Raw genomic sequence first — 13,241 nt, forward strand, 5'->3', positions numbered from 1 at the left:
TCGAATCGGTGCATTTTCAGTGCTGATTATAGAACGGTCCAAGTCCGTTCGTTTATCGTGGAATATTTCTGCGCCACCTGTACCGTTTCAACTGGGATAAGCGGGAAAAAAACAAGTTGTCCTGCCATCAATGTCACTAAAATGCTTGTAATTCTGGAGTGCTTTTATTTTAAATCTTGGTATTTCTTTGATTGTGATCCAAACGGTTGAACCGATTGGCCCAGAGTTCGTTTATGAAATAAGGTCGGGCCTTGAAATCCAAAGCTTCATTCAGGTGAGCGCTAACAAAGCATTGCAAGGCCCGTTTCCCCTATTAGGCCCCGCCCCTCTGCCTCCAAGGGGGTCAGACCCACCATTTATACAAAATTAATTTCCCTTCCCCATAGTATGCTACTGTTCAAATTTTGTCAAAATACCTTCATCCCAACGGAAAAAGAAGGATATTAAAGCTATTCCTCTATATCCCTATTTGGCCTCGCCTCTCTGCCCCCAGAGGGGTCAGACCAACCATTTAAAAAAAAATTGGTTCCCCTTTTCCCAAGGGTGCTTCATACCAAATTTGGACAAAATCCTGTCATTCCTACAGAAGAAGGATTTAGAAGAATTTGCTATGATTTCCTATTCGGCCCCCACCCCTCTGCCCCCAGGGGGGTCAGAACAACCGTTTATACAAAATTAAGTCCCCTTCACCCAAGGATACTTCAGACCAAATATGGACAAAACCCTGCCATTCCTACAGAAGAAAAAGAGTTTTAAAAAATTTGCTAAATTACCCCTAATGGGCCTACCCCTCTGCCCCCAGGGGAGCCACATCCTCGTTTAACAAAATTGAATTCCCCTTGCCCAAGGATGTTATAGACAAAATTTGGTTAAAATCCCTCAATCTGTACAGAAGAAGAAGAAATTAAGATTTACCTCTATTTCCTTACTTGGCTGCGCCCGTCTGCCCCCAGGGGAGCCACACCCTCCGTTTCTACACAATTGAATCCCCTTTGGTTGAGGATACTCCAGGCCAAATTTAGGTAAAATCCACTAAGCTGTTCAGGACAAGTAGCGTTTTAAAGGAAATGTTGACGAACGGACGCTGCGCCATGGCATAAGCTCACTTGCCCTTTGCGCAGGTGAGCTAAAATATTGACAGTGGACAGACAGAAGACGCCGCACTACGCCATAAGTTTCGGGTCAGGTGAGCTAAAAATGCATTCTCTTAGTTTTGTGACAAATAAAATATCAAGAACAACATGTCCTTCTTTCACGCGTCAACTAAATTTTATTACATATCCTAAAATCAACCTTATATATACATGTGACTCGACCTTAGAAATAATGGAAACTTGTGCAGGCAACACTTTGTTTTCGACGGGCACATCTGGACCCCTCGACATGCACTTTCTGAATATTCCTGTTAGGAATTATTATAAAATTAAGTGCACACATGAAATAAGGACATATTATTCTTGAGTTATCTTAATCATTTTGTTACAAATCTTCCGACACTGTGCACTTATAAGCTCTGCCTAAAACGTTGGCAGTTCAGGTCAAAGTGATTTGTTTATAGCGGAATATTTCTGCACCACCTGAAACGATTCAACTTGGAAACACAAAAGCCACCTAAGTGATGAAAACCGCCGTCTTTCAGGTGCTTATTTTTGAGACGTTTGCCCTTCATTTGTCTCAAATCGTTTGTAAATTGGGATTTTTTTTTTAGCAAAATCTAGGCCAATTCAACGCTTTTTCACGAAAATGCTTGTAAACCCACAAAGCTATGATATATGAAGCAGTCTCATTGCATTTTGTTAAGCTTCAAACTTCCTGAATCAACTTTTATAGGGCTTTCAGATTTAACATGCTGCCCTATGTGGCCAATCGATTCCTACACATGCCATATTTTTTTTTACTTTCATGAATGAACCAATAAATTGCCCAACAGATGAAATATGTCCGACCATCTATGACCGCTGGTTTTCGGCTGATGGGTTGTGGGTTTCAAAGCCTACATGGGGCAGTCGCCAGGTACATGCCACAAGTCAGTGTTTTTTCTGCAGGTACTCTGGTTTTCCTCCACCACCAAAACATGGCTCGTCCTGAAATGACCATAGCTGTTAATATGACATAAAGTACAAACAAATAAAACTTTTTCCCCCATCCTAAACTCTGTAAAACACAGAACAGCAACTGATTTAGGTTTCTGAACAGAGGACAAAAATTCACATGGTACAAAAATGATTTTATTTTAAAATAAATTCTCACATGTTCAAATTTTGCATACAAAGAATAGCTCCTTCAGGATTCTGTCTTTATACAAATTAACATACCAAAACAAATATGTCCTCATTTTAGAATTTTCTTAATTTAACTTCTCTTGCTTACTTCTATACAACATATCATTTGAATGTTCCTATAGTAGATCAACAATGCTTATGTCATGCTCGGCAGTAATGCCTCTAGCACAATTTATCTGCGAAGTAGATCTTGAGGACGGTCCAAGCACACTTGTTTTGATTTTGATGTTCCAGAACAGTATTCACTATACAGGACATTCATTCAATCATAGTGAAGTAGTATTTTGAATGTCCCGAGTACAGTTGTGTAAAATTTCCAGGACATCCCAGCACGCAGTAGTGTGAAATATTTAGACATCCTAGTACAGTGATTTACACTTTGCGGGTCATCCAAACAAAGTGATGAAGGCATTGTGGGACCTCACAGCACAATAATGTCAGTTTTTAGCACAGTGGCATAAACACTGGAGAACATCCAAACCAAGTGATGTAAACTTAGGGATACCTCAGTGCAGCGATGTAGTCTTTGGGGGACATCTCAGTGCAGTAATGTAGTCTTTGGGGGACATCTTGGCATCGCGATGTAGTCTTAAGGGGACATCTCTGCACAGTGGAGTAAACACTGACTGGAGGACATCCAAGCGAAGTGATGGATACTTGGCACATTTCAGCGTAGTGAAAAAAAGTCTTTTGAAAAAAATCCCAACACAGTGATGTAGTCTTTTGGGGACATCCCAACACAGTGATGTAGTCTTTTGGGGACATCCCAGCACAGTGATGTAGTCTTTTGGGGACATCCCTACACAGTGATGTAGTCTTTTGGGGAATTCTCAGCACAGTGATGTAGTCTTTCGGGGACATCCCAGCGCAGTGATGTAGTCTTTTGGGGACCGCACAACACAGTGATGTAGTCTTTTGGGGACCGCACAGCACAGTGATGTAGTCTTTTGGGGACATCCCAGCACTGTGATGTAGTCTTTGGGGGACATCCAAGCACAGTGATGTAGTCTTTGGGGACCATACAGCACAGTGATGTAGTCTTTGGGGACCATACAGCACAGTGATGTAGTCTTTAGGGGACTGCACAGCACAGTGATGTAGTCTTTGGGGACCATACAGCACAGTTATGTAGTCTTTGGGGACCATACAGCACACTGATGTAGTCTTTAGGGGACCGCACAGCACAGTGATGTAGTCTTTTGGGGACTGCCCAGCACAGTGATGTAGTCTTTTGGGGACTGCACAGCACAGTGATGTAGTCTTTGGGGGCCATCCAGCACAGTGATGTAGTCTTTGGGGACCATACATCACAGTGATGTAGTCTTTGGGGACCATACATCACAGTGATGTAGTCTTTGGGGACCATACAGCACAGTTATGTAGTCTTTGGGGACCATACAGCACACTGATGTAGTCTTTAGGGGACCGCACAGCACAGTGATGTAGTCTTTTGGGGCCATACAGCACACTGATGTAGTCTTTGGGGACCATACAGCACGGTGATGTAGTCTTTGGGGACCATAGAGCACAGTGATGTAGTCTTTAGGGGACTGAACAGCACAGTGATGTAGTCTTTGGGGACAATACAGCACAGTGATGTAGTCTTTGGGGACCGCACAGCACAGTGATGTAGTCTTTTGGGGCCATACAGCACACTGATGTAGTCTTTGGGGACCATACAGCACGGTGATGTAGTCTTTGGGGACCATAGAGCACAGTGATGTAGTCTTTAGGGGACTGCCCAGCACAGTGATGTAGTCTTTTGGGGACCGAACAGCACAGTGATGTAGTCTTTTGGGGACATCCCAGTACTGTGATGTAGTCTTTGGGGGACATCCAAGCACAGTGATGTAGTCTTTGGGGACCATAGAGCACAGTGATGTAGTCTTTAGGGGACTGCACAGAACAGTGATGTAGTCTTTGGGGACCATACATCACAGTGATGTAGTCTTTGGGGACCATACATCACAGTGATGTAGTCTTTGGGGACCATACATCACAGTGATGTAGTCTTTGGGGACCATACAGCATAGTGATGTAGTCTTTGGGGACCATACAGCATAGTGATGTAGTCTTTGGGGACCATACAGCGCAGTGATGTAGTCTTTGGGGACCATACAGCATAGTGATGTAGTCTTTGGGGACCATACAGCGCAGTGATGTAGTCTTTGGGGACCATACAGCGCAGTGATGTAGTCTTTGGGGACCATACAGCATAGTGATGTAGTCTTTGGGGACCATACAGCGCAGTGATGTAGTCTTTGGGGACCATACAGCGCAGTGATGTAGTCTTTGGGGACCATACAGCGCAGTGATGTAGTCTTTGGGGACCATACAGCGCAGTGATGTAGTCTTTGGGGACCATACAGCATAGTGATGTAGTCTTTGGGGACCATACAGCATAGTGATGTAGTCTTTGGGGACCATACAGCACGGTGATGTAGTCTTTGGGGACCATAGAGCACAGTGATGTAGTCTTTAGGGGACTGAACAGCACAGTGATGTAGTCTTTGGGGACAATACAGCACAGTGATGTAGTCTTTGGGGAGCATACAGCACAGTGATGTAGTCTTTGGGGGGCATACAGCACACGGATGTAGTCTTTGGGGGCCATACAGCACAGTGATGTAGTCTTTGGGGACAATACAGCACAGTGATGTAGTCTTTGGGGACTATACAGCACAGTGATGTAGTCTTTGGGAACCATACAGCACAGTGATGTAGTCTTTGGGGGGCATACAGCACACGGATGTAGTCTTTGGGGGCCATACAGCACACTGATGTAGTCTTTGGGGACCATACAGCACAGTGATGAAGTCTTTGGGGACCATACAGCACAGTGATGTAGGCTTTGGGGACCATACAGCACACTGATGTAGTCTTTAGGGGACCGCACAGCACAGTGATGTAGTCTTTTGGGGCCATACAGCACACTGATGTAGTCTTTGGGGACCATACAGCACGGTGATGTAGTCTTTGGGGACCATAGAGCACAGTGATGTAGTCTTTAGGGGACTGCCCAGCACAGTGATGTAGTCTTTTGGGGACTGCACAGCACAGAGATGTAGTCTTTTGGGGACCGCACAGCACAGTGATGTAGTCTTTTGGGGACATCCCAGTACTGTGATGTAGTCTTTGGGGGACATCCAAGCACAGTGATGTAGTCTTTGGGGACCATAAAGCACAGTGATGTAGTCTTTGGGGACAATACAGCACAGTGATGTAGTCTTTGGGGAGCATACAGCACAGTGATGTAGTCTTTGGGGACAATACAGCACAGTGATGTAGTCTTTGGGGAGCATACAGCACAGTGATGTAGTCTTTGGGGGGCATACAGCACACGGATGTAGTCTTTGGGGGCCATACAGCACACTGATGTAGTCTTTGGGGACCATACAGCACACTGATGTAGTCTTTAGGGGACCGCACAGCACAGTGATGTAGTCTTTTGGGGACTGCACAGCACAGTGATGTAGTCTTTGGGGACAATACAGCACAGTGATGTAGTCTTTGGGGACCGCACAGCACAGTGATGTAGTCTTTTGGGGACCGCACAACACAGTGATGTAGTCTTTTGGGGACATCCAAGCACAGTGGATTAGACACTGGAGGATATCCCAGTGAAGTGATGTTAACTGGGCACATTTCAGCACAGTGATGTAGTCTTTTGGGGGACAATTCTGCATAACAGTGCAAACTTTTGTGGGTTGTTCCATCGTTTACTCATCATTTGTCATTTACATCCTAAACAAAAGAAAAGCCTTTTAACTTTGGGATACAATTTTATACCATATGAGAACGGTAAACAGTTTATTTCTCCTACAGCTATGTTAACAGCATTCATAACTCTTGATGGAAGCATGCAGGGTGTCTTAATTTTCATCGCTAATTATTTCGGATTGCATTTTGTACAAAATTTCAGATTTCAGTCCAACAAAATGTTTTAAATAAGTAAGAGAGAAGAGAAGCAACTCAAGAATCCAGGTTTCCACAGCACCAATACAGTAATGGAAACATGGATTTAAGAGTTGCTACTCTTCTTTTTAATTTATTTATGTTAAGAGGGATGTCTGTATATAACTAGGTGTTCTACTGAAAGAATAAATATACCCTATGCTTATTAAATGTCAGTTCCAAAAACTGAATTAAAACACAAGTAACATTTTATAAGGTTTCAGTGAAAAAAACGAATGCAATAAGTTTGTCACGAATGCCAGTTGTGTAGTTATATAAAATGACCACGGATGTCAGGTCAAGTACTGCTTCAAAGGCCTCAATGTTATCTGCTTATGGCAACTAACATATTGTTGATAACTTTCAAATCTAGCTTATAGTTCATCATGTAAAGTCTTGACAGAAAACAAACTTTAACCCACTATTTCATAAGTGACAACAACTCTGGTTCAACCACTTGTAACATCCTTCAGAAATATTCTGTAACATCCTTCAGAAATATTCTATCGCAACAAGCTCAGGATAGGTTGGTTTCTTTATTGTATGTCTACCCGTTTCGCCCGAACATGTGGGGCTTCTTCAGGACCCAATTGAATATTGCCTTTAGTTTCCCGTTCCTCAATCGCCCTGCATACCCCTGGGTATCCAAGCAAGGGATAGCGGAACCTACAGAACCTAGATCAGAAGTACGGCGTTGGCTCTACACCCGATGATCCTTCAGAGATGATAAACAGTTATCATTACGTACCTGTTGTCATAAGGTCAGCAGCAGACTGTCAAAGTCAGGTGTACATACAAGTCTCTTGTTGACGTGGCCAAGCACGGCCATGTGGCCTGCATCTCCTCCGCTATAACTGGTTTCTACTGAAACTAAATCCTGAAAAATAAACAACAAGTTTCCCTTTTAGAATTGACTGCTTATATTGATTAATAAATGCATTTCAGCAGACAAATTAATAATATTACATACAACCAGTACACAATGAAAAATGTTCATTTTTCCTGGTTTGAGGGAGATTTGAAGATTTAATTACCTAAGGCAAATCATGAACCTTCATATTTTCTTCAAACAAGGATGATAAATAGTTTTTATTCTGACATTGAGGAGAGACTTTGCGGGGTTGGGCAAGGGAAGGGCGGCATTTAGAGAGGTAATCGTATTTCAGGAGGATGCCATGATTTTGTAACAGAAACTCAATGACTCGTCACCCAGCAACATGTAAGATCCAATGAATGAATACCAGGTAGAAAGTATACAGATGACACTTATTATATTTCCACATGATACAGTACAAACACCAAAGAAATACTCGGCTTACATGTACATCATCATACCATTTGGTGCAATAATTATTTGTTTTTTAAACAAAGCATGCTGTAACAGCTATTAAACAACTGTACACAGAATACCTGTAAGAATCCACATTTGGTTCCCATGGAAACGTCGAGTGTGATGTTGCCCAGCACTAGCTGTGTACGCCCCGACTTCCTCACCACCAGTTTACCCATGTATCCCTCGGAGAAATCGGAGAGGGAACAAGAACTCATCTTCTTGGCCAAGTCATCCTGAAATACAGAATTTTACAAGGATTATTTTTTCTCCTTAATCAGACTCAAAGATAAACTCACAAAATGCACATGTGGACAAAAACTGCTGTATCCATTGCAATATTTTGGTACATTGTATCTTTATATTTGTTCTAACTACCTTTTAATTCCTAGCATCTTGCTTGGTAATACCTCACTTTAGTTTAAAATGTTGAATGTTTGCCCAGGCAAAGAAGGCAATGGGTTCTATCGCCGGGCGAGGACATACCAAAGTCCTAAAAAATGATAGTTGTTAATCTCTGCTTGTCGTTTAGGGTAATGACAACATTTGCTTCACCCGTTGTCAGTATAACGTGACCTGGCGGAATGCTGTGCTGGGTGCATTCGGCATAGTCTTCATGTGAGATAGCACTATAAAGTCTGCCTCAGATCTGCTCTATCACAAGGAGGCAAATACACCAACGTCTCCGGCACACATACAAACATACACTTCGAGGCACGTCGTTAAATTACCTTAGGTGTTGATAGGACATTAAACCCTGCACAACCAACCTTAGCCACGGTCTGGGATTTCTGCCCGTCACCAAATGATTACCTACCCCATCTTTAGCTCTGGTTTTGGATTTCTTTCGACCATCACAAAATTACCTACCCCACCCTTAGCCCTATCAGCAAACAATGACCTACCCCACCCTTAGCCCTATCAGCAAACAATAACCTACCCCACCCATAGCCCTATCAGCAAACAATAACCTACCCCACCCTTAGCCCTAACAGCAAACAATAACCTACCCAATCCTTAGCCCTATCAGCAAACAATATCCTACCCCACCCTTAGCCCTATCAGCAAATAATAACCTACCCCACCCTTAGCCCTATCAGTAAATAATAACCTCCCCCACCCTTAGCCCTATCAGTAAATAATAACCTCCCCCACCCTTAGCCCTATCAGTAAATAATAACCTACCCCACCCTTAGCCCTATCAGTAAATAATAACCTACCCCACCCTTAGCCCTATCAGCAAACAATAACCTACCCAATCCTTAGCCCTATCAGCAAACAATAACCTACCCCACCCTTAGCCCTATCAGTAAATAATAACCTACCCCACCCTTAGCTCTATCAGTAAATAATAACCTACCCCTTATCCTTAGCCCCAGACTGGGATTTCTGCCGATCAGCAATCAATGACCTACTCCATCTTAAGCCCCTGTCAAATATCTATCACAATCACCAAATGATTATTTACCCCATCCTTAGCCCCAGTCTGGGATTTCTGCCTATCATCACACGATTACCTACCCCATCCTTAGCGCCGGTCTGGGATTTCTGCCTATCATCACACGATTACCTACCCCATTCTTAGCCCCAGTCTGGGATTTCTGCCTATCATCACACGATTACCAACCCCACCCTTAGCCCCAGTCTAGGATTTTTGCCTATCATCACACGATTACCAACCCCATTCTTAGCCCCAGTCTGGGATTTCTGCCTATCATCACACGATTACCTACCCCATTCTTAGCCCCAGTCTGGGATTTCTGCTTAACATCACACGATTACCTACCCCACCCTTAGCCCCAGTCTGGGACTTCTGCCTATCATCACATGATTACCTACCCCACCCTTAGCCCCGGTCTGGGATTTCTGCCTATCATCACACCATTACCTACCTCATCCTTAGCCCCAGTCTGGGATTTCTGCCTATCATCACACCATTACCTACCCCACCCTTAGCCCCAGTCTGGGATTTCTGCCTGTCATCACACGATTACCTACCCCATCCTTAGCCCCAGTCTGGGATTTCTGTCTATCATCACACCATTACCTACCCCACCCTTAGCCCCAGTCTGGGATTTCTGCCTGTCATCACACGATTACCTACCCCATCCTTAGCCCCAGTCTGGGATTTCTGCCTGTCATCACACCATTACCTACCCCATCCTTAGCCCCGGTCTGGGATTTCTGCCTATCATCACACCATTACCTACCCCATCCTTAGCCCCAGTCTGGGATTTCTGTCTATCATCACACGATTACCTACCCCACCCTTAGCCCCAGTCTGGGATTTCTGCCTGTCATCACACGATTACCTGCCCCATCCTTAGCCCCAGTCTGGGATTTCTGTCTATCATCACACGATTACCTACCCCACCCTTAGCCCCGGTCTGGGATTTCTGCCTGTCATCACATGATTACCTACCCCATCCTTAGCCCGGACTGGGATTTCTGCCTATCATCACACGATTACCTACCCCACCCTTAGCACCAGTCTGGGATTTCTGCCTACCATCACACCATTACCTCCCCCATCCTTAGCCCCGGACTGGGATTTCTGCCTGTCATCACATGATTACCTACCCCATCCTTAGCCCCGGACTGGGATTTCTGTCTATCATCACACTATTACCTACCCCACCCTTAGCCCTAGTCTGGGATTTCTGCCTACCATCACACCATTACCTACCCCATCCTTAGCCCCGGACTGGGATTTCTGCCTGTCATCACACGATTACCTACCCCACCCTTAGCCCCAGTCTGGGATTTCTGTCTATCATCACACGATTACCTACCCCACCCTTAGCCCCAGTCTGTGATTTCTGCCTATCATCACACGATTACCTACCCCACCCTTAGCCCCGGACTGGGATTTCTGCCTGTCATCACATGATTACCTACCCCATCCTTAGCCCCAGTCTGTGATTTCTGCCTATCATCACACGATTACCTACCCCATCCTTAGCCCCAGTCTGGGATTTCTGTCTGTCGTCACCATCTCCACCTCTATTGCTGGCTGGAACTCCAGGCATGGTATCAGGGAATTGGAAAAACATCAAGTCACTGTTTTCTACGTAGAGAAAGAAAATGACAAGCTTTTCAGGCATATTCTCTTCTGTCTTACCCTTAAACATGATTATTCAATATGAAGGAAATCTTGTTCTAGCAGATGATTAGATGTAAAACAATTGTTTTCTAAATTCAGAAAACTTTGCTCAGTCACTTAAATCTTCTGAAAAATGTAGTTTTGATATATACATTGCAACATACAAATGGCAAATGCAGTAATTTTAAGCACACTGATGACAAAGCAAAGACCCTTCATTAAGGTGAGCTTATTTTTTTTCAAAATACATTCGGCCATTCTTGACGTCTAGTTATCTTTCAAGGAAAAGTTGAAAGAGTGTCAACGGCAGCTACTGCATCAAAGCAAAAGCAACCTTGCCCTTATGGCAGATGAGCTGAATATTCAAAGGAAGAGTACTGTTTCTGATCTGACAGTTAACTGCATAAAATCTTAATTCATTTCTTTTTCTTAAAATTTCTTTTAATTTCAAGAGTCGCAAAAAAAATCTGAGGTTTACCAGTTTTCCCAAGGTTCGTAAAGAGCTGATCACAGCTCTCCTCAACCACAACTGGAGACTGCCTTAGTCCCGACACTTTGGGCGACTTGGAGTCAACACTGTCAATCTCCGCATCGAAACCAGGTTCCTCTGAAAGTGAAATCAAGTTATTGTTCGTACATGATGAAAGCAGTGCAGGTCTAGAGACAGCGTGACTGAATGGGTAGAGTTTTGGCCTAGCTACTGACCCCTAAAGGTTGTATGTTCAAACTGCACGGAAAGCATTTAGCAACTATTGTCGTGTCTTTGAACATGAAAATTTTGTCAGACAGTTCCAGCCTATACCGCTCTGTACAGATTCAAAAGAGTAGCAGAATACTTAGAAATTTCACTGAGAGGGAAAAAACTGACTCTTATTCTCTTCATGCCAAAGAATTGGTCATAGATGGCCACTGTCATTGGGCTAATATACTAAGAATTGATAAAGATTTGAAATTACCTCATAATGGCTATTGAGCTATTGTACTAAGAAAGTACTGTGAATCACACTAAATCCAGAGGAACTTACTTTTGATCTTGGTGTTGTTGACATTATTAAGATCAGGTTTGGTTTGTCTGTCCACCATGGCACACAGAGGTAGCAGCACAGGCTGGGTGGTGGGGTCTTCAGCATCACAAGAGGTGTCTATAAACTGGGACAGGAACAAAGAGAGTAACAATTTCATGAAAACTTCACGAATTAATTATGCTATATGCAAACATACATCACTAGACACTTACATCATCCCTAAGAAGATAGTTCAGGACTTGCTTGGATCCATCCTCACCCTGGTCTGTCTTGATCCCAGTCCTGATCCCCCCAGAGGATGAGGCAGACTTTGAACCTCCCCCTCTGCCACCACCACCTCCTCCTCCTCCTCCTCCTCCACTACTGCCTCCTACTCCTCCTCCCCCAGCACCACCTCGGTAGTCACTTGAACCTGAAACAGCCCACTAAAAGCTGAAGCACAAATCGTTAAACACAGGTGATCATAAATCCCCCTAATTGACAGACAGCTTTGCATTGATTACCAACACAGACTTCACATTTCACTTCTTTAGATCCTATCACTGTTAAGAATGTTGCTTCTATTCAAGTGATGACTCCAGACAGTGTTGTAATCGAGTATATATTGGGTGATGAATAGTCAGCGTAATACTTTGTCTATAATTACAACTCCTGGGCTTCTATACTGTACCTTTGGCTAATTTCTCTATGGGCCCTTGCTCAAAAATGGAATATGACTGTATGACATCTTGGGGCTTGCCCCTTCCTCTACCTCGTCCACGTCCTCTGCCCCTTTCTGATCCCGACCCTTTTCTATCAGCACTGTGTCCTCTTTTTCCTTCCTTCTTTGGGCCTTCATCTTGTACTTGACTGAACAAAAAAAACCATTTATTTCTCTCTCTTATTTTTTTTTTACAAATCTCATGAAAATAGATAAAATGATTAGTAGGCATTAATCAGCTGTCAAAGGGCATCATAAATAGAAACACGTTGGAAATAAACATGTATGTGGTATTGGGTAATCAAATGAAGAGACTGAAAGTGAGCTGTATAAAGTGAGCTGCATAAAGTGAGCTGTATGATGACTCAACGTACAACGGCAGAAAAGTCATCTAGCTGGGTCTGTGGAAGGTCGGGGGACAAACGCTTGAAGCCATCTACACACAGGCAGTAATGTGGCAAATCCCTGTAGGGTTTTCCAGGAGAGGAGTCCTTACACCCTGTGTGAGGCAGTCCTGACTAACTTTGTTTATTGGCAGATTTTGCAATCAAGCAATTGTATATAATGCATACCAGTACCTGGGTACTTGTATTAAGACACATTTTGGTAACATGTTGATATAATTAACAATTCAATTTTGTTATTTAGTCTCCCAAACCATTCTCACCATCTCACATCTCACAATACGTCAACCACCAAACATGCATGCACATGGATTGTGTACGAATTAAACTTGGGTGAGCAAAATATTTATAACCTTCCTATCTTGAACAGATTTATGTGTTCCAGGCCCAATGCTAACACTATACTGCAGTAAAGTGCAAGTGGGGAATATTTTGACTTGGGG

General features: G+C 43.5%; 2 protein-coding genes across 2 annotated transcripts in view; both read right to left on the reverse strand.

The window, feature by feature from the left end:
* Positions 1-2,215: 2,215 nt before the first annotated feature.
* Positions 2,216-3,818, reverse strand: LOC110442518. Its single transcript, XM_021486164.1, has 2 exons — positions 3,411-3,818; positions 2,216-3,347 (listed from the first exon to the last, which is right to left on the reverse strand). Exons 1-2 carry the CDS (start codon positions 3,615-3,617, stop codon positions 2,778-2,780), a joined length of 777 nt encoding a protein of 258 aa, XP_021341839.1. The 5' UTR covers positions 3,618-3,818; the 3' UTR covers positions 2,216-2,777.
* A 1,948-nt stretch (positions 3,819-5,766) lies between these two features.
* The window catches only part of LOC110442516 (DNA-directed RNA polymerase III subunit RPC4-like), a 10,426-nt gene continuing 2,951 nt past the window's right edge, over positions 5,767-13,241 (reverse strand). The window contains exons 4-11 of the mRNA XM_021486163.1: positions 12,365-12,543; positions 11,907-12,106; positions 11,695-11,818; positions 11,148-11,276; positions 10,518-10,633; positions 7,647-7,802; positions 6,985-7,113; positions 5,767-6,026 (exon numbers count right to left, since the gene is read on the reverse strand). Coding sequence (XP_021341838.1) covers positions 6,991-7,113; positions 7,647-7,802; positions 10,518-10,633; positions 11,148-11,276; positions 11,695-11,818; positions 11,907-12,106; positions 12,365-12,543 — 1,027 coding nt within the window. The 3' untranslated portion in view covers positions 5,767-6,026; positions 6,985-6,990. The remainder of the gene's footprint in view (positions 6,027-6,984; positions 7,114-7,646; positions 7,803-10,517; positions 10,634-11,147; positions 11,277-11,694; positions 11,819-11,906; positions 12,107-12,364; positions 12,544-13,241) is intronic.

This window comes from Mizuhopecten yessoensis, unplaced genomic scaffold (genome assembly GCF_002113885.1).
Source record: "Mizuhopecten yessoensis strain PY_sf001 unplaced genomic scaffold, ASM211388v2 scaffold716275, whole genome shotgun sequence".
Lineage (NCBI taxonomy): Eukaryota > Metazoa > Mollusca > Bivalvia > Pectinida > Pectinidae > Mizuhopecten > Mizuhopecten yessoensis.

Excerpts from the sequence above, each read along its gene's own strand:
- LOC110442518 (XM_021486164.1), bottom strand. The coding sequence starts at position 3,617 with ATGGTCCCCAAAGACTACATCACTGTGATGTATGGTCCCCAAAGACTA. Across the intron at positions 3,348-3,410 it reads GTATGGTCCCCAAAGACTAC|ATCACTGTGCTGTATGGTCC; the intron begins ATAACTGTGCTG and ends CCTAAAGACTAC.